The 25403-nt window shown below is 53.0% G+C and overlaps 1 protein-coding gene across 5 annotated transcripts in view; it reads right to left on the minus strand.

The window, feature by feature from the left end:
- Positions 1–25403, minus strand: part of GTF2IRD1 (GTF2I repeat domain containing 1) — an 88975-nt gene that overhangs the window by 35768 nt on the left and 27804 nt on the right. For 4 of the 5 annotated variants that reach the window (XM_085314953.1, XM_085314928.1, XM_085314937.1 and 1 more), the window contains 10 exons: positions 23311–23439; positions 20742–20883; positions 14464–14610; positions 10040–10223; positions 8318–8628; positions 7392–7481; positions 6415–6498; positions 5515–5698; positions 3336–3361; positions 1243–1363 (listed from right to left, as the gene is read on the minus strand). In XM_085314953.1, coding sequence (XP_085171079.1) covers positions 1243–1363; positions 3336–3361; positions 5515–5698; positions 6415–6498; positions 7392–7481; positions 8318–8628; positions 10040–10223; positions 14464–14610; positions 20742–20883; positions 23311–23439 — 1418 coding nt within the window. The remainder of the gene's footprint in view (positions 1–1242; positions 1364–3335; positions 3362–5514; positions 5699–6414; positions 6499–7391; positions 7482–8317; positions 8629–10039; positions 10224–14463; positions 14611–20741; positions 20884–23310; positions 23440–25403) is intronic. The other variant, XM_085314945.1, reaches the window with a different exon arrangement.

The following is a 25403-nucleotide window of genomic DNA, read 5'->3' on the forward strand; positions in this document are numbered from 1 at the left end:
TTGCTGCTAGCTCCTTGCTCAAATGCTGCCTTTAGTGATRTGGTGGGTTCACCTACCCTGGGCAAGCATGACCCTAGGTGCATGTGGTAACCACATCCAAAGAGACATACCTGAAATGCAATAGGGGAATCCCAGATCCTGAAGCACACTTGAATCCGTCACGGATTCATTTCAATTAAGAACCAAGAAGAGAAAGAAATCAAACATGCCACGGAGAAGACAAGCAAGCTGAGACACCTCCCCTACTTGGCTTGCAGAAGTTTCTGACCCAACAGCAGTCAGTCTGGCAGCTCTGGCCAAAATGGCTGATGATGGTGTCAATGCTGGGCTGTCAGACGTTTTTCACTAACCTCCTTGGAGATGGCGATCTCCAGCACATGGGTAGGAAGAACAGCASAGGAAGCCCATTTCTCAAACTGCTCCCCTCTACCTCCAAGAACTGCATCTATAAATAATATCTACGCTGCATGTTTATCTTGGGATGAACCCAAGTCCAACCTGGAACTTGCAGCAGAGCAGCTGGATAATGTTAGAAGAGCACCCAATGTCACCCCTGGCTTTATGCGCATGGTTTGGGCATTTGCCTGCATGTGCCCTGCCCCTGTTTGGGCTCGCAGGCTCCGGGGGTCTTCCCGAGCCAAATGTCCCCTTTAGAGGAGAGCTGGTCTGTCCTATGATGGGAAGCCCRGGAAGAGCTTTGGAGGATTAGGACYGGGTTTCCATCTTCYGGCTCTCCCTCTCGCAACCACGCAGGATTTCTCGTCTCGGCCAGCGGGGCCGGGGCGAGCTCCGCGGGCGCTGCGAGCACGGAACAGGCCAGCGCGGCCCGCGGCGCGGCCAGGAACGGGGGCTCCCGTACGAAGCGCTCCGACCGGCTGAACTCCGCAGCCCCGCGCTTCCCCGGGACATCAGTCAACCTGCTGCTAGTCTCCCTGCGAGCGCCTCCGAAACAACGCGTAATTAGCAGGGTGTTTCCTCGGGATGCTGGCTGGGGGGGTGCGAACCCTCGGGCCACGCTTTAAGCGCCGCAGGTGACTCCCGCACACGATCGCGCCCGGCTTGTCTGGGCACGGCATCGATTTCACCACCTTTGCACAAAATCAGCGATTCCAAACTCGGCGAGTTTGGCGCGCRCTCGCCAGCGGGCGGGAACGCTCTGCCTCCTCCCGCGCTCGCCGAGCGGCGTGATCGAGGCCCCGCGGAGCGCCGGCGAGGCCCCCGGCGGCGGCGGCGCGCCGTTACCTGCTGCTGGCCTGCGACGTCCCCGCCAGGTCCAGGGCGGCCGCGCGGTGCGGCTCGGGAGAGATCTCCCCGGGCGGGCTGGCGGGCTCCAGCTTCGTTGGGTCTTTGGTAAATTTGCTTCCTGGTCCCCGCAGCGAGGTCGTGCAATTAAAAGCAAAAAGGCAGAATTAACGACCCGACACACTGACTCCGGCACAGCCCCGAGGAGCTAAGCGGGGAGGGGACRAGCCACGGTGGAGGAAGGGGCTCCCGGGACGGAGGCGCCCGGCCAAACGCGGACCTGCCGCCTGGCCCCTTCGGCCCGCTGCTGCGAAAGGGAGCCCCGTTCCCGGGCACGTCCCGTTGGAAACGGCACCGAGCCCCGGGGGCGGTGGGTCCTCCACACGCGCAGCGGGAGGAAGGATGTGATAAACCCACAAGGAAGGGCAAAAATAAGCATTTAGTCACCATGAAAAACCTCCTCTTTCCTTTCCCTGTCCCTCAGCAACCTCAAAGCTTTGGCAATGACCTTGGAGATGAAAAGAGTGATCTGAAGACAGGGTAGGAAAGGAAAATCAGGCAGGGAAGGTGAAGGAAGAGCTGAAGGACTAGCACTAGGGGAAGGTGGGAATGAATTTAGACTGCACTAACCACGTAGGCACCTTGTCAGATGTCTGCACTAGGTTCTTCGCTGGCYTCCAAGCCCCTTCGTGACATCCCCACCCTCCTCCTGGCAGAGCCCACCCAGGGGAGCACGAAGCCCTTTCGCCTTTGGGCTCCAGCCTGCGAGGAAGGGCAGGGCTCTGGCAGCAGGAACAGCAGCAATATAAAGCCTTAAAGATACTATTTGTCTACTGACAGTCAGAAAGCTCCTTTTAATTTGTGCTTTCSGTGGACCAGATCTTCTTCTTGCAGCAATGAAACCTGCCTGAAGCAGCTACCCAGGGGAGAAGCAAAAAATAGGTTTYCCAGCAGTGGTGGGTATTTTAATTAAAGGGTGAACGGGACTGCACGGGGAAGCTCTGGGATACGTTAGAGACGGCAACCCGAGCTGCAGCTCCGCTCCGAAAAAGCGGCTGTGCAAAAACGGCACCTCCCGACTCAGCAGCCGTTCCTCCCGCGTCGCCGGAGCTGCTGCCTCGAACCCCCCCAGATGCAGCCCTAACGTGTCCTGCGGCCGCGGGCGCCCCAGGACAGGGCTCAGCACCCCGTCTTCCAGGCGAAAAAACCCGGGCTGTGGATCGGGAAGCCTCTTCTCGAGCAAGATGTCCCGAAGGCCACCCCGAGCGCCCGGGGGCGAACGCGCCCTGGCGGGACCCCCAGCTGGGAAGCCATCTGCTCGTGGGGTTGGCAGCCTGGAGGAAAAAAAAAGGCCTAAAAGCCTTCACTCGTGCGCCAAGCCCCGGAGATCAGCGATCAGTGATGAATTTAGGAGCCTGGGAAGGCCTCTTGCACAGTCGCTTCTCAGATAGTTGGGACGGGGGAAGCCACGGGAGCGAGCTTCGCACCCGAAAGGCGAGGTCAGGGCTTACCCCTATCTGTCTGATTTTATTTGCTAAGAATCACTTCAAACGGCTTCTCTCCAACTTAAAAAAGCACAAGGATTAAATGTGCGTGGGGAGGAAAAAAGAAACGAAAAGCAGAAGAAAACCTCCAGGATTTTGTCCCTGGTAACACTGATTTTTGTTCTTTTATTTTAAAAACAGTAAGAARCTGGATAACGTTAGCACTTTCTAGCCAAAAAAAAGAGACTAATTTACCAGTGAGGAACCCAGCAGTGATTTTTCTTCCTCATGAAAGCACAGAAATATGTCATGTGTTTCCTGTAGATGAAATTCACCCTGGCACAGAGAGCCAACCCAGCCTCATGCACCACATATTTCTCACTTAAATCTCCAAAACGCTATTTAAGTGGTGCACAGTGCTTGCACGGATCCTAGGCAAAGGCAATCTTACCATGCCTTGGTGTGACTCACAGACAAGGCTTCTCCTCACTGAACATAATTACGAATGTCCTGCCCTTYTGCTATTTACAGGCAACGTTATTTCAATTGTACTTCTCTGGGCAATCTGTCAATTTGCAGGCAATAAATCAAAGAACGTGAAGAACRTACCTGTAAAAATTCTCTCATCAAACATCCTARGAGGGAAGAAAAAAAGAAAAARGAGAAAAGAAATAGGTGCTTCTAATGACTCGATTTTAGATATTATTTATAAACAGCATTCAACCAAGTCAAAATAGTGTTATTTCACTCGTCCCATAAAAAAGACCCTTCTAGCCTGTTGTGCAACCAAGCAATCTTACASCAAGTATTTTTTAACTAAAGTACCTTTAAATTTGCTTATAAGTCATTCTCTTCATTTAATTAACTTATTAAATGAGGCTAAGGGAACTAAAGTAGCTGTTCCTGGATTTTAATCCAGCTATTGATTGTAGACTATTTACTAAGTTTCATTAGAGCAAAGCAGAAATATTCGCACTCTTCTGTCTTTGGTACATACACTATTTTGGAGACCAAGTTTCTTCTGAAGGTGGCATTTTGAAGCCACCCAAGAAGTCCCATGCAAGAGCGCTCAGAAGAGCAAAGCGTGTTCAGATAGGAACTGGCAGCAGAAGCAGAAGGAATCACATCCCAGTCCATTACATAGGTCACTTAAACACTTCGAGAAAGATACGTTTTTGCCAAAATTTCTTTTTCTTTTTTGACAAAAAGCAAGATTTCTGCAGTGAGATATTTTGTTTTTCCATTCAAAATTGCAGTCCCCAATACAAGGTAGTCATCGCTTTTTAAAGTTGGCTGACAGAAAGCATTTCTGCCTTCTTTAAAAAACAAAAACAAGAAAACACCACACCCTACAAATTTTTAAGTTCTCCGCAAAGGAGCTTTGTGGGTTTTTTTCCCCGTTCAGAACAAAGCCAAATGCTGACAACCCTCAAGGGAAGGATGGGCTCGTCCAGCCCATCTCTCGCTGCAGGCGAACCTTTCGGGACACAGTCATCCTTGCGCCAAAAACGTGGCGTTGCTCAGCACCGCTGCTCGCCCCAGCCGCGGTCCGCGCTTGCCCCGACGGCTCTGGGCACAGGCGAGATGAGAACCATCCCACCGCTTTCAGAAAAGCCAAAATTTGTGCCTGAAAGTGCAGCTAAAACCACTACGTAGGGAGCTTCCTGCAGCAAGCCCTGGGGCAGCAGCAGACTCCCTGGCTCTTCCGAGGGCACGTTCTGCCTGGCCCGGTTTGCCCACCCGGCTTTGCAAACCCCAGCGCGTGCCGGAGCGAGGAGGGCRCTCGCCGCTCACACCCATTGCGCGGCTGGACGTTGGAGGCTGTGAATCCAGGCTTTCCTCTAAATCTTTCCAGATATTTAGAAACCTATTTGCTTTTAGGATGCCTAATCCCTCCTGACTGCAGTGATTTTAGCATCCTTGAGAACCTTCAYCTTGTTTTTTCCCGTGCCTTAGTTGCACGCCTCTAACATGGGAATAACATTACTTCGGCAGAGGTGGGGAGCAATTAAATATATTACGAAACAGGTCTCTGATGGAGAAGTAAATAGGGATTGCAYGCTGCACCCATAATCAAGAAAGCTCCCACTCTCTTCCTATCCAGTGCAAAAGCAGAAACCAGGATTCAACACGCTATAAGTATAAAATGAAAAACACCCAAAATACGGGAAAATATCACCCCACAAAAATACGAGGTGGAGGGGAATTCACTCTACGCGTTTCCCTCTGGAGGCTGAGCGTCAGCTGACAGCGCAGGCTGCGCCGCGGTCGAAGGGCCTCGTCTGCTCAGCCTCCCCACGGCGTCACCGCGTCCGCGGGCGTCACCGCGGCGGCGACGGTGCTCACGGCGCTGCTGACAGCCCTGTGACCTGGCTGGGTCGCTGGCAAAAAGGGAAAGAGCAATGGAAAACCAGGGGCCCGGGGTGGGGGGGAGAATAATATTTAGTCCCCTACGTATGTCTGCACAACAGCCGTTTAACTCTTTCCCATAAAGAAGGGTAGAACAAGTTTTGAGTGGAAAAACCAAACTCTCCAAGCAGATCCCTCTCCCGGGCAGTTGTTCCCCGGGTGTCCGGGCAGCAACCTGGCCAAGCCAAAGCCCGAGAGCYGAACAGAGGCGAAGAGCTAGACAGAGTGAGCCCAAACGTGCTGTAATTACGACATTAACGTCGAATATATCAGCACGCAGCTAATGCCTGGAGACTATGCTCAGAAGAGATCACTTGTGACAGACGAGGGCTCACGCAGGGGACAGCGTTCCCCGCGGCGCGTCTCGCTCGCCACGTACCTTTTGATGACAAAATGGATGTTGTGCCTCTCCTCCAGGATCCGTTTGAGTTTGGGGACACCGTAGGTACAAGGTCTTTTGAATGGTATTTTATCAGGGATCCCAATGATTTCTACCGCCTCTGGGTCGCACGCGATTTTCCGGTACGGGACGGGAACCATGTGGTCTAACCCCAAGGCTTCGGCTGGAAGGTGAGCACACGGCTTTAGCTTAAACACGTGCTTTTTCTTTTGCGGATGATAAAGAGAAGGTGAAAAAGGTTTAATTCAAGTAGGTCTGAAAAGCAGAGCAAAAGCCTGCTACGCCTTCGCCTGTCCCAGAAACGGAGCCCCGGGGGGCCGCGGGGAGCAGCACGGCCCGCCTCACCCTCCCCGCTCCGCACGGGGGGCGGACGCCCCCCCGCCGCCCGCCGGGGCGCTGAGCCCAGCGAGAGCCGGCCCCGCGGTCCCCGCCGCCCCCGCGAACCGGGGCGCCCCGGCCAGGCGGCCCCTTCGCAACAGATTTCCCGCGCTTACAGGTGAAGAGAAAACAGCTGGAATAAGTACAACCTTCTGGTTTTTTGCCACGTTAATTTTAAGCGGCGGCAGCAACRCCTCCCCCTCGCCCCGGAGCGCTGGCGGAGCCCAGGCGCGCCGACCCCGCGCACCGTGTTTCGGACCCGGGCCGTTCTACGGCCGAGTTACAAATTCCTAGACACGGGGGATTCCAAAGGGAAATATTGATATAACCTTAAATAGAAAGGCAAAGATTGGGAGCTGCTGGGCTAAAAGCGTTAAAAAGAGAAGGGAGTTCTAGCATATGGCTTCTGCTGCTGTGTTAGGGAACAAAAATGATTGCTATATAATGATATGCAAACCACAAGCGCTGCAGATGCATAATGGAATATTAACTCCTACTCACCATATCTGCTGTTAAACAGAATTTGCACGCACTCCCTAAGGGTGTTGATATCTTCAGTTTCTTTTATAAAACTGTCCCACTTATCTATCAAAACAAAATATAAGAAATAAGGAACTTCCATATGGTTCATACACAGCAGATGCACTTTTCTCTTGCAAGGTGTTAAGAACCGGGAACAAGACTTTGCTGCTTTAAAAATAATTATTTCCCCCCTTCCTGAGCAAGCTCTGCCAGCCTGGCAGATAAGGTCTGGGCTTCCCCGGCCCAAAGCAGCCTCCTCTGCAGCTGTGCACGGGGCATGGGCCGAGCAGATTCCTGAGGAAGGACCCCGTAAAACATTGCGACCCTGAAGCGAAAGACCCTTCGGGAGAGAACAGACTCTAGCCGCACGCACCCTCCAAGCGCACAGCGTTTTCACAAAGCAGCTTTTTCGTGCCTTCTCTTTCTCAACTTTCCCCTCCTCCTTTTTTTTTTTTTTTTTTTCTCCGAAGCGCAGAGTCGAGGGTTTTGATGTAAATACGTCAGCGTTTTTAGACTGCAAGTTCCTTAGGTGGGGCCGAGGTGGGCAAGTGGAACAGCCTCCTCCTCCTGGGAAATTGTTAATCATCCTCGAGGCACTGCTGTGGACTAATACTTGGGGTCAGCAAGTTTCAACTATTTTGAAGTAACATCAAGGTTATGGCCAGTATTTTCTGTTTTGCAGAGCCAGGTTGACCCTGGACAAMTGACTCGGCCTACGCTGTGCCCCTGTTCCTCATGTAGGAAGCAGGGATGGCATCTCCCTACCTCTGTGGAGTAACAGAAGGAATTAATGCTAGGAGACACTCGGCATCGAGGTGAGGAAGGGCAGCCGAGTAGAGAGAGATGTCTCAGCTCCTCGGCTGAGATGGTGTGAGAAGGGAAGGGAATTTCCCTGCTGTAACACCTACAACCCTCTCGGATCCTGGCTCACGCCCCAGCACCCACGGGACACGTACCTGTTTTGTCRTGGACGATGGAGAAGAGGATGCGCTTTGAGGAGTGTACGTTCTGGATAAGGGGGCCGCCGGAGCCRGCTGCTTTCTGTCCTGGACACAAGGAGAGACAAGGCCAAAGGCACGATAAGAGGCGAATCACAGAGGGCACGCAGGGCAAGAGGTGCTGTGGGGCCCCCAAGCATCACCCAAGGGTGATGTCAACCACTGGCAGCGCACAGGGTGGCCACAGTGCAGCATCCCTCAACCTGCRTATCATCCAAGAGGGACACCGAGCCCAGGAGTCCCACCAAAACCCCACCACATGTCTCCAACCTCCATAACCAGCTCCCCTCTCCTCACAGGGCAGCACCCATCACTTTAAAGTGAGGCATGTAGGCACCCATGTGCCCTCTATTACAACCTCAAATGCCACTAGGAAACAGCTGAGGACTTCAAAAGGAAGTAGCCTGAGGCCATGTCTTGGGGGTTCTGCTCACCTCTCAGTGAGCATATGGCTGAGTGCGGGGTAAGGGTCAATCTTTTGCACTTCGGGCGAGGGAATGGCCCAGCCTCCATTCCCCTYGCCCTCCCAGACTGAGGTGAGCTGGAAGAAAAAAATGCTTAAATTGCTCTGCAGGGTTGGGGTGGTCAGACTGTGCCCTCAGAGCAGCRAGAGCTTCCCCCTGCCATCACAGCCTTGGATCCACCTGCCAGCTGTGCCCAGGCTGCCCCAGGATGGCATGSAGGGCCCTTGGCCACAGGTCATGTGTGGTGAGACCACCTGGCCACAGCAAGGTGCAGCACGAGGGAGCTGGGCTACTCCGGTGCTACGGCAGGTCGGTTTTTGGACTGATCCAAAGGCCACCAAAACGCATGGGTCTTTCCCCTTTCAGCTTCAGTGGGCTTTGCACCAGGCCCTCCTCTGAGAGCAAACTTAAGGCTATTACCACAGCAGTCGCTGTACTCCTGTGAAGAAGGCACCTTCAGGTCTCCTGAGGGCCTGGCCATCAGCACCTCGCTGGCCGCATTCACCCCGTGCAGACTGGAAGACACCTCTTGCTTTAGGTCCATGGCAATCTGCGTAGGCAGCGAGACACCATATAAGAAATTGGTCATGGCTACAGCGGATGGAGTGTCTTGGCTGGCGGATTTAGCGATCTGGTTATTTGCACCAGACTCCCGGGTGCCCTTGGACGCTAGGGAGGTACAATTCAACTCTACACTAGGGTTCGGCTCTCTGCTGGGTTCATCCGCTGGCCTGAATGGGAGAGAAAGAAAAGAAGAGGAAAACACAGGTTCCTTTGGGTCCACATACTGCAACCAACTCAGGCAGTTCACACTGTGAGCCACACATGCCGAGACCCACCATCCTGCCTAGCTCCTGCTGCCAGCAGGGCAAGGTTTGCTTGCCACCAAGATGCCCTGCAAGTGGGAAGTAGGAAACTTCTTGATGCAAGGGTGGAAGATTTGGCCAGGAACCTAGAGGGACAGCAGTTTCAGACAGCAAGCTGGGTTTAATCAAAGCTGCTCACATTGTCTGCCTTCCTGGGCTAACATTTGGGGCAGATGCCAGTAGGACAAATAAGCCAGACAAGCAAAGATGTGGAAGGGGAAAGGATAGCCTTCAAATGAGTCATGTCCAGGAGGATGGAAAGTTCACGTTGCACTGATGGCTGTCTTGCTCTTTTTTGCTTGTTGTTTCCAAAACTACAGCTGTTGCCTAACCTCTTCCAACTTCTCCTTCAGGCATCTGCACCATTTTCTCCTAGGGCAGGTAGGTCTCAGAACAGCTCAAACAGGTTATTAGCTGGGGCAAACCAGTTTAGCTCCATAGCCTGGTGCATTTAAGGAGTAAACGAATCAGTGGGACTTAACCAATCGACATTATGGCCATTCTCAGCTCTGAGGACTCATGACAAGATCAACAAGGACCTCTTCAATCCAAGGATGAACTTCATACCAAGGACATGCATGTTTTACATGAGACATGCAGCCATCATTTCAAAAATAGCTCAAATTGTGTGTGTCCTACTTTTAGCTATCTCAGTCTGATTTTTCAGAAGTGCTGAGCCTTCAAAGTAAGTATTTGCTGGTGCTCAGCATTTCTCTCAATTGAACCAAGGTGCCTGAAGACAGGCAAACTCCAGAAGAACAGCATCCAAATCTGACAGCCCCTTGTGAAAATGGGGCCAAAATAGCCTGGTGAGTTCACCCTCTCCATCATCGCAACTTTGCCTTGTTATCTGGTGTAAAATATTCATTTCAGCCTAGAAAGAGGTTTAAGATGTTTACATTGGTAATCTCTCTGGTGACGAGAAAGCACTTAGCTTAACGCAGATGAAATTCTGGCAGAGAGAAGTAAAGTAGTGTGGTTAACCTTATACATTTAGATGCACTTACTAGGCATCCTTCCTGTTTTCACTTCATAGAAATAAACAATCTCAGCCCACTGGACTCCAAGAAATCTCTCTCTGCAAGGCTGGATTTTGCAAGGCTGCACCTACGTTTCAGGGCTGGGGAGGTCTCAGACGGGGGGAAAACAGCAGCAGGCGGCTAGAGGCCAAAATGCTGCACGCGCAGCGGCGSCTTTGCTGCAGACCGCGGCGAGAGGAGGCCGATATCCGGGGGCCTCCCCGCCCTCCATCCCCTCGGGGCGCTCCTGAAGTTACCTTTTTAGCCTGAACCGGATACTGTGGCTGTGCTCTAAAATGGCCATCAGGGATTTCACGTCGTACTCCATGGGTTTCTTAAAGCTGATCCCCTCGGGCAAGCCAGCGACCGCCAGCAATCCTGGCTCTTTCAGGAACCTCTCATATGGCAAGGGTACCACGCTGCTCTTCCCTACGGCTTCACCTGGGGAACGGGCACAATGACACACTGCGTAAAATCATTGGCTTTTCCAGACAAATTTTGCTACCTCTTGCAGCCAAGAGGACTTTAGGAGGAGATGTGACAGCAAAAAAATGTGACAGCACCAGCGGCAGCAGATTACAACCGTTCTTTCCGATGATAACATTATTAGAACGAAACCAGCTCCTAAGTTAGTGTTTAGCATTTAAGGATCTGCAAGCATTTCATAAACGTTAATTAATAAAAATCTCACCAAATYCAGTAAGCAGAAGCCCCTGGGTTTCACTATAAAATCCTGAGCTGGGCCACTTGGCACAAGCCCACCCCCCTTGGAGCCGTGYGGGTTTATGCCAGCAAAGGACTGGGCCAACGCTGGCAGGAGCCGAGATCTGTCAAAGGAAGGGCGAAGGGTTTGCACAGATTTTTATCTTGTGTTTACTGAAACATTCTGGGGATCTTACTTTCAGTAGTTTTTTCTTATTTTACTTCCTGGAAGAAATGAATGTATTTTCATYGCTACTGTTGCTACGCAGCCTCGATGCACTTTTAAAAGCAAGAAAAATACCCAACAATTTCCTTCCATTTGACAATTTGAAAGCATTGCAAACATCGATACATTTGAACGCAAAATATCCTTCAGTAGTCAGGAAATCTCTGCGTTTCCCCTTAACAGATGGGCACATAGCTCATCCCTGTAGGATAACCCATACCCCCTAGTACATRGTACTAGCTCAGCAACACAAAAAAAACACAAGTATCTTTGCACCTTTCACAGTGAAATCGCCCTGAGGATTGGGGAATAAGCTGCTTCCACTTCCCCCAGCAGCAGAATACGACCATTCCCAAGAGAATCACAGCTGCACAGAGATTTTCTAAAATGACTAGAGGCTGGGTGCCCAAATCTGGCATGCTTGAAAGAGTCTGATTCCCAGACAAGATACTTCCTGAAAATCAGGCTCCTTTAAAGTGTTTAGAGAGGAAGAGCCAAAACTCTTGAACTGCTTGCCCTGAAAAAAATGACTTTGGAAACCAACCCAAACCACGGCATCCAATAAACCCAGCGCACAAAGCATGAAGCAGAAGAGAAGGAATAGCTGTGCATGAATGTGACCTGTCTGGCAAATCAACATCCAGATGCAGAACATCTGGCTACATGGCAAGGTTTCTGCTCCGTTATCTCCAGTGCTTTGGGGATCTCAATCCAYGCTGCAGCACTATGGTGACGGGCATGCAGAAGCGAATATGGGACCCTGAAACAGCTGTGGGATTTTATACTGCCGATTTTGTTTAACATCTTTTTYCCTTTTCTCTCTTTTTCTTTTTTTTCACCTGCAGAAGATCTTACAGAAATCCTTGAAATCTTGTGGCACTGTCAGCAAGTCCTTATTAAAAGTGATTTCTTCAACATGCTCTTTGAAGCAATGCACGATAACTAATGATGTGTGACTTGCACACGCCATCAAGGTTCCTTATAGCTGGGATGGATAATGTTTTAATTAAGCTAATAACAGAAGTTTCAAAACAAACCTTTGAACCACAACACCGCAAGTACACTTTCTGCAAGCTGGAAAGGTACTAAATGATTCCTTGCCTCAACGCACTGGCTCGAGCAGGTTTTCATTTCCCACCATCACCCCTCTTGGCCTCGCTGGCCCTCGTGATGGGGGAAGGAGCGTGCAATGCCCACAGCGACTCCTTATCTATCCAATGCTCAGCAACTCCCTGAATATATTTTTATGGGGAATGTGTTACTGTCAAAGTGACCTTCAGCAAGCCTTRCGCTGCCGTGCAGAGGCTCACGGTTTAGCTAAGGAGAGACAATAATAATCATTAATGCCTGTTTAATAGAACTCGGCGGTAATCAGTCGTTCTGTTGGTGTGGAGATTACCGGGCTCTAGAGGGAATACGCGATCTTTTCGACTGAGCATTTTCGAAGATTTTTGTTTCCAATCCCTGTTGATGGGAGGCAACTGAAAGGATTAAAAAAAAAAAAAAAAGGCAAAGAAAAGAAAACAGAAGAAAGATAACTGTTAATTTCTAGCAGCCCTATCGGTATTGGAAACAGAATCACCCTGAGGAACCTCCTATCTTCAGCATTAGATCTCCGGAGTTAACGAGGAGACCGGCTTCTCCACGCGAGCAATGCAGCCCCGTCGCGCTCGCAGCGCGGGGCACACGAGGCCGCAGCCCCCGGGGGCGGGCGCGCAAACCCGCAGCTCGGTTTTCAGGAAAGCCCTTGTCGTCCCCTAAAATCTACGGAAGATGACACTTCTCAGCACTGAAAAACTCCAAGCTAACGTTACCTAAGTTAGGTTGGAGACTCCTTCGACTAAGCAAGGAGATGCCTGCCAAGGGTGAGCCTTTGCCCCGCAGATTTCACCGCATAAAGACTCAGTGGATACGGAAACGGCTTTTCCTTTTGAATTAGTAGGAAAGCACCACTGCCAGGATGCAAACCTRCTTCTTCTGGTGGCAGTGCCCGAGCTCTAACCACCAGCCCAGGGACCGCCAACCTTCCTCTGCMGTGTCCTGCAGCTAACAAGCATCTGAAACCACCATCAGCAGGGGCAATACCCAGCGGCACGAGGCAGGACGTCACGGCAGGCCTTGGGACATCCCTGCTGGAAGGCATTGCTCCGTTTGTCCAGCCAGTCCCCACTCTGCGTTGAAATGCACGCAATAACGTAGAGTTTCTCCAAACTGCTCCTAATATAAGGATTTTCTATTCCATATGTCCACATACAAATGCACCCTGGTCAGGTTTTTAATATAATTAAATATTTATGTGCTATAATATAATTCACGTATTCTCAAGAGGTCTTTAAATCTTAGCTCTCTCTCAGAAGAAGGATAACAAAAAGCCCCTGTTCAGCACGGGGAGCTAACTAGCTCTATAACGAAATTCCTAGCTCATTCATTTGGTTTTTCTGCACTTCCCTTTCCTTGTGACTTGGGCTGAACCTTTCAAAGGCAGAGAGAGGATTTGATTACTCCCTGTAATGGGAATATCGCATCCAAGTCCTTTAAGTGGTTTTAGAAAACCTCAGCTTCCGATCATTACCGTCCTTCCCCGGAGGGGGAAACCTTGTCTCTCCTGCCTGCCTGCAAAACCCGCAGCGCACGTTCGTTGGGTGAGCTTTAAAAAGCAAATAACATCAGCAGAACCCGCCCCGATCCCGGGCAGGAGACCAGGAGACGACCGCTGAAACGCAAAGCGATAGAACAGCGAGAAACCGGAGCGTCGGGGTTCGCRGCTGAACCGCTCGGGCCGTTAACGCGCCCCGGAGCCGGGCTGCCTAAGGGAACCGGCGCCCCGCGGCCGCGCTCGGGGGCGAACCCGCCCCGCGCCGCGGGCACCACCGCACTGCCCGGGCATCGCCGCGTCCCCCCGCAAGGGCCGGGCCGGGCCGGGCCGGGCACTGCAAGGCAGAGCGGGAGCCGCGCGCCGCCCTCGGGGAGCAGCTCCGCGGGGCGCCCGAGCACAAAGCGCCCGAGCGAAAGGCAGGCGCTGCCGCAGCTCCAGCTCGAAGCCAAGCCGGGGCTGTAACAGGCTCGTAACCTCTGCAGATTGGGCCCAGAGGGAGCTCTGCAGCCCAGTGGGTTACATATCAACAACCATATGGTCATCTGCATTTTAATTGCAGAATCTTTATTGCTAGGGATGATGCATGTGCTGGAATGGGACCAGCTTGTCTCCGGGAGCTAAAGCTGCGGGGCCGCCTGCTAGAAAAATCATCTTTTTCCTTTTAAATAGACTTGCTGCTGAAATAAGTGAGAGAGACACTGCAGAGCCCTGACACAGCGCTTGTAAAAGAGGTGTTGTAGAAGCAGCGTTAGGGATAAAGGTGCATTTTAAAAATTACACTTGGAGCAGAGCAGACGGTTCAGGCTGCTGGGGGAGATGAAGTGTGCCTCCCCCGCAAGGCAATTTAGTTTTTGGCACTTAATTACCACTTCGGGGAACAGCTTCTTTCATCGTCCCCCTGGAAAGGGAAAGGCCACGGCCGGACCCGATTTCAAGGCAGYGTTGATGTATAGCCCGCTTCTACATAGCTCCTGAGCAAGAGCCCGGTACGGCGCCGCTGGAAGGCACGTGCTGAGCTTGACGCCCGCTCAGCGGCTCGCCGCGGCCCTGGGAGCCCCGGAGGACCCGYGGCCGGCTCCGCGGCATCGCGGCTGGCGGAGAGACCGCTCGCCGCGGCTCAAAGCAAAATCCCCAAATGGAATCGTGAAGGTTCTTACTATAAAGCACATCAAACACTTCCTCTACCATCTTCCTGAGGAGGTAAACGTCTGATCCCTGGTCCGGGGAGACCCTGAGCACGTTCCGCCCACAGTCCTTGGCCTTCCTCGGCACGTCCGCGTCCTGCTCCTTCCTCTGCTGGACCCCTGCGGGAGAGAGGACAACGTGGGAGATGCTGCAAGGACAGCAAGTTCGACGGGGGATTTCACGGGAGGTTTACTCCCTCCATCCCCACCCCCAGAAACATCCCACCAGAGACGGAGGAATACGTGACGGCAGGCAACGCGCTCCCCAGGCAGAGGCTCCCGCAGAGCCCGCGGGATGAGGACGGGCCCGGCAAAGCCCCGCGCTCGCGCCTGCCCCGGCGAGCGGCGGCGATCCYGCGGCCGCGCTCCGGCCCGCACGCGTCTCCCTGCGCCGGGTTTCACACGCTCGGCTCCGCCGAAACCGCTGCCATTAATTGGCCGGTGCGTTTCTTTTCTCTGGTTTCAATCTGCTTAGCCTTCAATCTCTCCGGAAAGAAAATCCGCCTTTCTGGGAGGCTTTTTTACCCTTCAGTGTCACGTAGCTCAGTAATACCAGCTATTTCCTGCTAATTTCCCCCATTAAACCTCAAATAAAGCATATCTTCAGCAACGACTTCCTTGCATCTCTAAATACACAGAAAATTAAACACTACAAGTGCATTATTGCCATTCTATCTAAACCTATTCACGAGGGATTTTCAGTGGCAAAGGACTAATTCTTTCATCATACTCTACAGCCTCTCGCCAGCGATCCGCCTGGATGCYGCTCGATTGCTTAAGGAGGAACTCGCAGATCCCTTCTGCCGGCGTCAGAAGCAATCCCCCGTGCACAGAGGAAACCCAGTCACTGCTCTTTAAAMGGAGCTGTGGTTAAAAACCAGCTGGATGATGTAGGAGGGCAATAACCAGATGGTGCTTTGCTGCATAAAGCTCCCATTTCAGTGCAACGTAAGAGATGCTGAGCTGCAAAAAGCACGCGAAGCTTGGGAGGGTGAAACAGGCAGCGAGACCAGACCTGCTTAACCCAGCAAACGTCGCAAGTATCTCAAAACCAGAGACGATTCCGCTCGGGATGATGAAGCTGGACTTTGGCCCAGACCGCAGACCAAGCTGCCCTGGTCGGGTGAGAGGTGCRACTTGCAGGGCCCCGCGGCCCCGCAGACACGGTCTGCGCACCGTCAGCTCGCCTGGGCCGCAGCTGGGCAGCCCGCAAACAGCTGGGCTGGCCGAAGCCCGGCTCCCGGCCAGGCGCTGCTGCCCCCCGTCGCTGACGGCACGGCCGTCCGCGCGAGCGCTCCTTGGTCTGCTTCCAAGCAAGCTCACCTGCATTAGCCTAGATGTTGTGAACAGCTCTGGGGAGCCAACCTGGTTGGTTTGGGCTGAAGGGAATCGGCGTCCTCCTGGGAGCTGCTGCGGCCAGCAGGATGGCGGRGCTGTTGCCAGCTGCTGGATGGACAGCAAGTGCCCAGATGGTCCTTTCACCAGCCAACACAACTGGACATGGAAAAGGGGATGTCAGTCCCCATCTATCTGGGCAGTTCATATCACACACAGCCTCTGGGCACAGCCTGTTAAAGCATCTCGGATGTTTGGTAGCAACAACTTGGAYGCAAAGAGGATGGGAAAGCCCTCTGGACGTGGCTGCCCCACATTTCGAAGCCCTTCCAGCTGCCTGTGAAATCAGGACACCTCCACCGACTGCAGGAGCGCTAATGMAGGCAAGGTCAGGCAGAGCTGCTGAAAAGGCAGCTGACCCCTAAGCATGGCCAGCCCAGGAGCTGGCCCATGTCTCATTTCTCCTGACCAGAGATAAGACCCACAGTGAAAAAGACTTAAAAAATAAAATAAAATCACTACATGTACTTCTCTGCCAWCGTGGGACTGCTCTTTGGAGACAACTGATGCTCTTGCCGTTACGGCTTTGCGGTGGCATTTCAAAGCACTGGGCAGACTCTGCTATAGCATCTCTCTAGCGGTTGGCAAGACCATCCACCGCTGCAAAGCAGTGCCTGGCTCCCCACTTTGCCCCCTTCCTTGCGTTGGCCTGGGCAGTTTGCCACGGGCTGGGTGGGAAGTGCTCAGCATTTTTAAGTCCTGCATCTAGCTGAGACCTCTGAACAGCTTTGGGACACGGATGGCATCAGTCAGTGCCAGGGTGGGGAGGAACACCAGCATGGCCTCCTCAGGAGGCGCGGGAGAGTGAATCAATAGCTGTCAAATGCAGGGAAAAGAAGAAGGCCACAAAAAGAGAAATGCAATTTTCCAGGTTCTTATGAGATATTAAAACAAGAGAAAATGAAAAATAAAATAATGCACACCTATACACGGGGGGAGAGAGCGACCAACAGCCTGCAGTGCTTTTTCACGTCTTCCTTGCCATTTGATGTTCGAGACTTTATTGTTTGGAATAAAGTAAGCTTTTCATGAAGTTAACTCAGAACAGACTTTAATGTTCCCAGCTGCATTTTACAGCTCTCGCCTGTTATCTCTCCGATCAAGCTGTGCYGAGCCCCAAAACGCCCGGCAGCGGCACAGCCCCGGCACTGAGCGAGGCAGGAGCAGCGCAGCAACCCTGCGGCCGTGACGGCACCGCGCTTCTCTTCTCCCCGCCGCAGACCGCGCTGTCCTCGCCGGCAGAGGCTGCAAAGCCGTTGTTTAGCGCCCTGAACTCAGCCTTGCCAAGGCGCAAGCGTCCCCGCCGTCTTTCGGGAGGCCATCGAAGACCCCTCGGCCGCACAGGACCACCTCTGGTGACCACAGGAACCCCAAGCGGCTCCAGCGGTGCCGGCAGTGGCACGGGCAGAGCTGGTCCGCAAGCCACGGGGCAGAGCRCCCCACTCTCCCTCGGGCAGAAGAAAGGCGTTTTCTGCTTCGGCGTATTATTGCAAGCTCTCCGTCATTTCTCAGCGGCGTAACGGCCCCCTCAAAAACTTTTCCAACCKTTCTGCAAAGTCTGTGAAATCCATCCAAACTCACACCCTTCCACGACACTCCTCTTCTGGCCACGCAACAAATTCTCTCCTCTTTACATTAATCTTTATAATTGTCAAGTCTCCTAGTATGTCAGGAAGGGCTGGGCCAGAGTTTCAGATAAATGAGCGTGTTCGAGTGAGGTCTGCGTGCCCAGAGAAACACGGCTYGCTAGATAAGAGGCTTCTTATATCTTCCAGCGATGTCTGGTTTAGATTATTTTAGATTCTCTCTAAAGGGGAAGCTCGACTATAAATCAGAGGCATTTCCAGGGATGCTTTACAATGCATGCCAGTTGTAAGAGCTTTATGTACTGGAGTTGAGCCTCGGCCATTTATAATTCAGGACAGAGTTATCGCATTTCACCCTGTCTCGTGTATCAGCTGCTTTGTCAGAGCCCCGTCATCAAAATTTGTGTTTGGTACCAAATGTTACAATTTCATTTTTACAATGGTGTAAGTTAAACCAAAAGAGAGGAAATTAGGATTTAATTGCAAGTGCCTTCGCACATTTAGGCTTGCCCCAGTACAGTAGTAGGTCACTGTCCACAATATATGTACACCCAAATAAATATATATATATATATATATATACATATATATATAYACACACACACACACACACATTTCTAATATATATGTGTGACATTTGCAGGCAGTCATCAGATAATGTGAGCTCTAGAGTGACACAGTTAGCCTTTTATGCATCAGATTTAGCTTCCCCATATTGACTTATCCTGTTGCAGCTGAACGACTAAATTGCTTTTCTGCCTTCTGTACATGGTGGGAGGTGGTAAGAGAATGAGCCACAACACCCACAAATGTAGGAAGCTTTCCTGAAATGCCTCCCATCCAAAAAAATCCACTTGCAAAATTAAATATATCAAGACAGAAAATAATTAAAGGTGGTTTCCTCAGACCTAAATAGAGTAGGACAAATCTCGGCCCTTCCACTCCATAAAAGAGAGGATGAACAGAACCCGAAAGAGCTGGTACATGCAGGGAAGCTCTTCTGCAAAGCCGACTGCAGAGGCTAGATGAGACTCCAGGCAAGCCTCGCTGGTGCGCCCAGCACATATGCGATGAATAATCCAAGCAGACAGTGACCCTGGCAGCTTTACAGGGCTAATGTTTTCACTACAATGAACTGTGCTTGAGCAATTTCTCCAATGGATTAAGCACAAATATGGTTTCCATCAACACCAGGCCATGCATGCACACACAGCCGCAGTTTGTTTCCTTCCACCTAGGTCCCAGCACACAAGACTGTAGCATTTAGTGCAGCCAGCGTGTACAAACAAATCTGCTCTCCATTGGGGTCCTGCTTCCTGTATTCCTCTTGAACCACTCCACTTCTGATGCAAAAGCACAGAAGCTGTTTCTGACCTATGCAGCCTCTTCTGTGAACCCTCTTCTGTGCAAAGGCACAAACAGCACTGCTTTCTAACATACAGACATCTAATAAAATCAAGCCTTTCCTCCTCTCCTAGCTCACGACTGCACTGGTGCAGAGCAAGATGCTTGTGGCATCAGGCTTTGAGCATCAAACAAACTGAAGCTGGCAACGCGCTGTGCTTTTAATGCCCYGGCTGGGAGATGGCCAGGTGTCACACTAAGTGACACCTTTGCGGCGCCTCCTCTCTCCCACTGATCCACCCTTTCGGGCCTGGGCTTGTCAACACAAAGCAAACTCCCTTCCCATCATGTTGCCCTCAGGCACTGCCAGGAGAGGGGAAAGCCAGAGGAAAGCACCGGTCTGTGTGCTGGGGACACTGCCACCAAAAGAACTTGGGTTGTCCCTTGCAGTGCCTCCCCTCCTCTGGCCTGACCAGCCTCTCGCGGGGGGCTGCAAGGGATGGAGGTGTCTGCAGGAAACGGCATGAGAAAGAGAAACAACCAGCTGGTCAAAAAAGTACACTGCCTCTGAAATCTGCTGGATCTTCCCCGACTTGGAGGAGAAAGCTTTGACCTTGCTCCTCCGTCAGGGATACACTGTACAGCAAAGCACTGCAGTTTTTTCCCTCTCCAGGATTGCAAGAGCAAGGGATAATGTCTCTTACCTGTCAATTTATTTTCAGAGAGGTTGCAGCTCAACTGAGCTGGCACTGACGGGTCGGGTCCCTTCCTGCAGAGCACGGAGGCAGGAAGGCCAGCAGTCACCCTCTGCGTGGGCTTGCCCACTTCTGCACATGGGGGTCCTCCAAAAGCCAAAATGCTGATTGCAATGTTAACACCCAAACTTTGGTTTAATTACCTGGGCAGGCAACTAAAAACATGTGATTTGGTCTGATTAGAAGAGACAATATCCAAAACACTAAATAGTAATGGGTGCGGATCAGTGGACTTGCAGTTGTGGAAAAAAGAGACTGACAGATAAGAGAAATGTTCCCCTCTTACTTAAGACGTGTTCACTGATGTGCCACTGATGGGATGTGACCAGCAAAGCAAATTCTGAATTCGCAGAGAGAAGACAACACTGATGGTGCAAAATCCTGCTATCCTCTTCCCATGGGAGCAAACTCCGCTCGTGTCCCAGAGGACACAGCAATATCCCTCCAAAAGCTCCACCATCAAGTGCTTGCTGTGCTCCTCTGCCTGTCTGACCACCAGAGAGCAGTTCCCAGGTGACCTATTTCTACATCCAACTGCAAAACTGGGCATCTTCTGTCCTTCTAAGAGAAAAGCCAGCCCAGCACCTGAGACCTGAAGCCTGTGGTCTCTGTTCAAAGTTTCCTTTCCCATGCGTCGGCCCAAAAAGAGCTCACAACCCCACAGCCAACACCACTGTTCCCAAATCAGATAAAACCCGTGGCCCCAAACTCCTTGCTCCTGACTACTCACTAGGACAAACTATTTCTGGTAATTCCAGAAAATCTCTCCTGTTGGCACCAGCGGTTTTGCCTGTACACTGATGACTCTCCCGGGGAACAGCCATGAGTGCTCCTGGATGTCCTTTGAGTAGGGCCTGTCCAGCCTCAAACTCTGCAATGTCCAGTGGGGAAGAGCTCCTCTCTGGGCCATTACCCAAGGAGGTTTCAGTGCCACCTGAGGGATAGTTTTGCTCTGAGGTCCTCTGGAGGGACCTCAATAGAYGGAAGTGACATTTTGGATCCAACTGGATAACTCTAGCTATGCTACTTCTGCCGCCGCACGAGCAGAGACACGCACGCCTCGACTCCGGGAAAGAAACCCCCTCCACGAGCAGGCACGGCCCGCGAAACACGCGCGTCTTAAAACCTGATGAATCACTTGGCTCCACCACTCAGGCGCAGGGATACTCACGGCAGAACTTCTGGAAATCCGCCTGCAGCTCCTTCCGCGTGCCCATGAAGATCCTCCCCTTCTCCGTGCCCACCACGAAGGTGCTCTCATCGTGCACGGCGATGCAGGCGACCTCGGCGTTCAGCTTGGAGAGCGCCGAGCACTGCGGGGAGAAGAGCCCAAATTAGAGCGGAGCCCAYGTAAAGCCAGAGTGAGGGATTTTGCAGGCTTGTCTATCAAGAGGGATATCCTTGTTTTGGCCAGAATTTTCTGKTTTTTTCAGTAAGATCTCAAACTGTTTAAACACTTAGGCAACTTTACTTTAGGATGCCATAAAGCCTTAGATACAGGAAAGGAATTTTGTTTTAGTTTTAGTCATTTTGTTTCAATTTTTCCCATCATAAAAGCAACCATTTTACACATTTTTTAAAAAAGAAAACACTTCTATAAAGAAATAATTTATATATTTTCCACCAGCCTTAATAGAATAAGGAGGATGGGACTCAGCTGCACAACACTGATGGTTCAAKGGTCAAAATCTGGATTAGGTGAACGATTCTTCTTGTGCAGTTATGCAAAACACTAAGGAGCTGGGAAAGACTTGATCAATCTGTTTGACGTAACRGGTGCTTCCTGCTATATATAATATACACAGATATGCATTTTTATTTATTTTTTTTATAATTGTTAGGTAGCGCCTGCAGTGAGTCACGTTCCTACAGCTGCAGCACCAACGTCACCCAGACAGCACCCAGGGTGCACGCTTTGGAGAGAGAAAACGGCGGCGAGGAGCAGCTGGGCGACTCGCCCGGCGGCACGGAGGAGGTCCAGCCAGGACCCCAGCGGGAATCCCTCGCTTGCCACCGCCGCCTCTCGCCTGCCTCAGGAGGGAAGGAGCTTTTCTCGGGAGGAGATGAAAAAAAAAGGAAGAAAAAAAGCAACGTGGGTGAGCTGCAGAGCGGAGGAGCCTGCAGGGAGGTTGCGATCAGCACCCCGGGCAGATGCCCCATTTTTGCCCCATTTTCTCCCTCTTGCGGGTCTGACTGCAGCACGGGGTGGCCCATGCTCCCAGCGGAGCCGCCTCCGCGGATTTTAACCCACGTAAAGGCGCTCGGCAGCGGCACCTCCGCCCGCGACCACCACAGCCGAGTGGCCGGAAGACGCCGTAATTTATGTCKGGCAGACAAGGACACCGCACAGATCAAACCCGACCAGAGCTAACGGCTTCCTTCAGCTCCTCAGCAYGTATTTACAGTGATTCTGCTTTGCTTGCGCCTAAAAGCATCTCTTACGTCTGGTCACTTTACCTTCTGCTCAGCCTCTGTGGAAGAGGGCTGTCAACCTCCTCACTCCGACGGGGATTTTGAGAACCCCCCTTTCCARGACCCAGCAGTGAGCTGAAGTATTTTGGTCAAAAGTTGAACAACCATCCAAAAAAACTCCAAAACCTAACGGAAGCGTGCATGTGCTATGGTCTGCTACATTTATTACATGCACGTACACAGGCATGTTGCAGAAGAGCGAGAGAAAGGTTGCAAAGYCAACAACTCAGAAATCGGAAAACGCCGGAATAAAGGCATTTCAAGAGCAACTTGGCCTCCTGGTCCTTTTGTCAACATATAATTAGGGCTGTAGCATAATGTATATCCATAAAGAAGCCAAACTAAGATAGCGTGATTTGCTCTATGTGACAGTACATATACAAACTGCCAAAACCATGTTGACTGCTTTGGCTCCGGGCAACCGCCACTCTAGCGGGGTGCAGATTTTCAAAAAGGAGGAGACTAAAAAATACATACGTACATAGAGAATAAGATGCATCCAAGGAAAATACATTGAATAGGACTTGCCTTTAAAAGGGAGGGCTATTTAGCACATCACRTTTTACTATACACTTGTAACTACACACACACTTTCCCTTCTTTATCACATTCGCAGTTAAAAATAAGATTAGCTCTGGTCCAAGAGACTTAATCCAGACAGTTATCTTGTTTATGTAAGCAAGGCTGACTTATGTAAGATTCCCACCGGGAATTCTACGTCAAAAGATACGAAAGTTATTTTCTTTGTTCTCCGAGATAAAAGCCATTGTTCTCCTGTTGTGTAAAAGCTCCCAACAACATTGGTAAAACAGCAGAAAAAAAAAAGAAAAAAAAAACTACATTCAGTTGATACCAACATAAATATTAATGGGAAAACAACACACATCTGAGATTAACTTTAGCTGACTCCACGATCCTCACGACTGTCAGCACGGGGATACGATTCTCCTTTCCAAGTGAAGCTTGACGCGCTTTGCTGCGGCGGCGAGGGGGGCAACGTCCCCRCCGCCTAAATCCTGCGGGAAGCGAGCCGCCGGGTGGCGGAGCAAGTGCCACCACGGGCACCGAGCTGCCGCGTCCCTCGGCCTCTCTCCGGCGACGTCGGGGGCCGTCGGACCTCCGGAAAGGCAGGCGCGGAGCTTGCCGGAGCCGCGGCCGCGCCGGGGAGGAGGCGACGCCGCCGGGCGCCGCTCCGGGCTGGGGAAACCGTCGGGAGCGAGCGAGGGGCGCGGAGGAAGCGCCCCGCCRGCGCGAGCGGCCCCGCTTACCATGGAGTCCAAGGCGGACACTAAGCTGGTGACGATGTCGTCTTTCTGCGGAAAAACCGTGTGCCACGGCTCGGACCTGGAGCTGCCGAGAGTCACGTCTAGAGGCTTCCCTGTCAGCGCCATATTCACCTGAAAATGGAAGGAAAACGTGAAAAAATAAGACACGTATTTGCACTGTTCCTCATGGAGACCTGGAGCATCCACCTCCCGGCCRGGGCCGCAGCCGGTTTCGCCGTGGGAGCGAAACCCGGCGCCGGCTCGCAGCGGGAAAGGAAATAACGCCGAGTTAAAAACCGCGCGAGCCTCGGTTATCCGGCAGGAGGAGGAGGGCGAGACGCCGCGATCCAGAAAAGCCCGGCGGAGCCGCAGGGGCCCTGCTCCAGCGGGAAGCGCTGGCGAGCAGCACGGCGGCAGCGGGACGCGGGGGACCGGATGAGTCACCCCGGCCCGCAGCGGCCCCGGCCCTCGCTTTCCCATGGATTCGAGCCACTCCGGCACGTGGGCGGGCAAAAGCAAAAGAAGGCAAGTAGAAAAAATAAAATAAAATAAAATAAGCCCATGCAGCAAGACACGCAACGTGCAAATGATTTCATTTCTGCCAGAAACAAGGGGCGGGGGGAAATCAGGTAATTGCAAACACCGCACAGCCGTAATCGGACCCCCGGGCTCCTCCGCGGCCACGCCGGCGCTGCCCCGCGCCATGCCCGGCCACCAACCCTCGCGCCGGGGACTGCCCAACGCTACCGAGCTTTAATTTTTGCAAATAAAGGGTGGCAAATTAGACGGTAACGATTCAGAGCYGTTCAAACCAGACTGTAAATCACGCGCTCGGAGCCGTGAGCGGATGAAAGGGGCTGGAGAATTTCTAATGAAGCGAGATTAGAGAGCAGCCGAGGCTCCGCGGGCCTGCCTGAAGAATACGAATGAAGCCAGCCGCGCTTAACTCGATTTGCTCCTCAGACAGCAACCGCGGCAGCTCGGCCGCGTCGCCGCGCAGCCCGGCGCCCGCCTCTCCCCAGAGCGGGCCCCGAGCGGCGGGCGCAGGAGGTGCGGCCGGGCCCGTGGAGCCGGCGGGTAAGCGCCAACGCACGCTCGTGCTCGGCGGTGCCCGAGGGTTACCCGTCTCTGACGACGCGGGACGGACGAGCTCGCGCTCAGCGGCGCAAAGCCGCGCTGTGATTTGGGCATGAAGCAAGTTAATGAGGGTGGAGACAACTCCTTATCGGATAAACGATGGTGACAGAGTCTCGCAAACCACACGCAGGCGCGCCGGCGGGGACCCGCGCGCCGGCTCTCGCCGTACGCCCGCTGCTGCCCGGAGAGCAGCCCGCCCCGCGCCGAGGGGCCCCCCGGCACGCGCTCGGCCAGGAGCCGCCTCCCTCCTGCCGGGCTGCTCGTCCGGTGCCACCCGGCCCCGCGGGGCCGAGGACCCGCACGGACACCCTCCGGCGAGAGCGGGGCGTCCCCGAGCCCGCGGCGGCCACGCTGCGGTCGCCGTCACCCCTCTCCCCTTCTTTAACCCCCAAGCCGCACCGAGGGCGAGGGAAAGCGGCCGGCTSGTTCGCCGGGACGGCAGAGCTCGGTCCCGGCGCTCCCCGCACGGGCTACGGCGGCCCCGAGCCAGCCGGCTGCGCTGGCTGCCGGGAGGAGCAGCGTGGCACAACGGAGGATTTTCCTCCGGTTTTACGAGGGCGGCTGCGTTCAGCTCGAAACCCGGCGCAGAACGACGACGACCCCAGCTGAAAGGCGACAGAGGGTTTCCCGCCGGAGGGCCGAGCCCGGCTGGGAGCGGGTCCGGCAGGCGGCAGAAGGAAGAGGGCTTCCTCCGCAGCGAGGRGATCGCAGCCGCGCCAGCGCTTCTGCTCGGCCACGCCAGCTCTGACCCAGAAAAACCCTCCAAAAACCACCCGGCGTTTCTTAACGGAGCTGACTGCCCAAACGAAGCTGATGGCTCAGTTTTCTCCCCTGCGATGGTTTTGGGGAGGAAAATAAATAAATAGAGCGCCCCGGTCTGTGCAATAGAGCCTTCTGCAGACTACCGCGGTCAGCGRAGCCCAGCCGCCCCCGGTCCCGGGGCCGCGCGGCGCCCGTGC

Source organism: Rhea americana, unplaced genomic scaffold (assembly GCF_003343005.1).
Source record: "Rhea americana isolate MKP2758 unplaced genomic scaffold, rheAme1 scaffold_111, whole genome shotgun sequence".
In the NCBI taxonomy this organism is placed as follows: Eukaryota; Metazoa; Chordata; class Aves; order Rheiformes; family Rheidae; genus Rhea; species Rhea americana.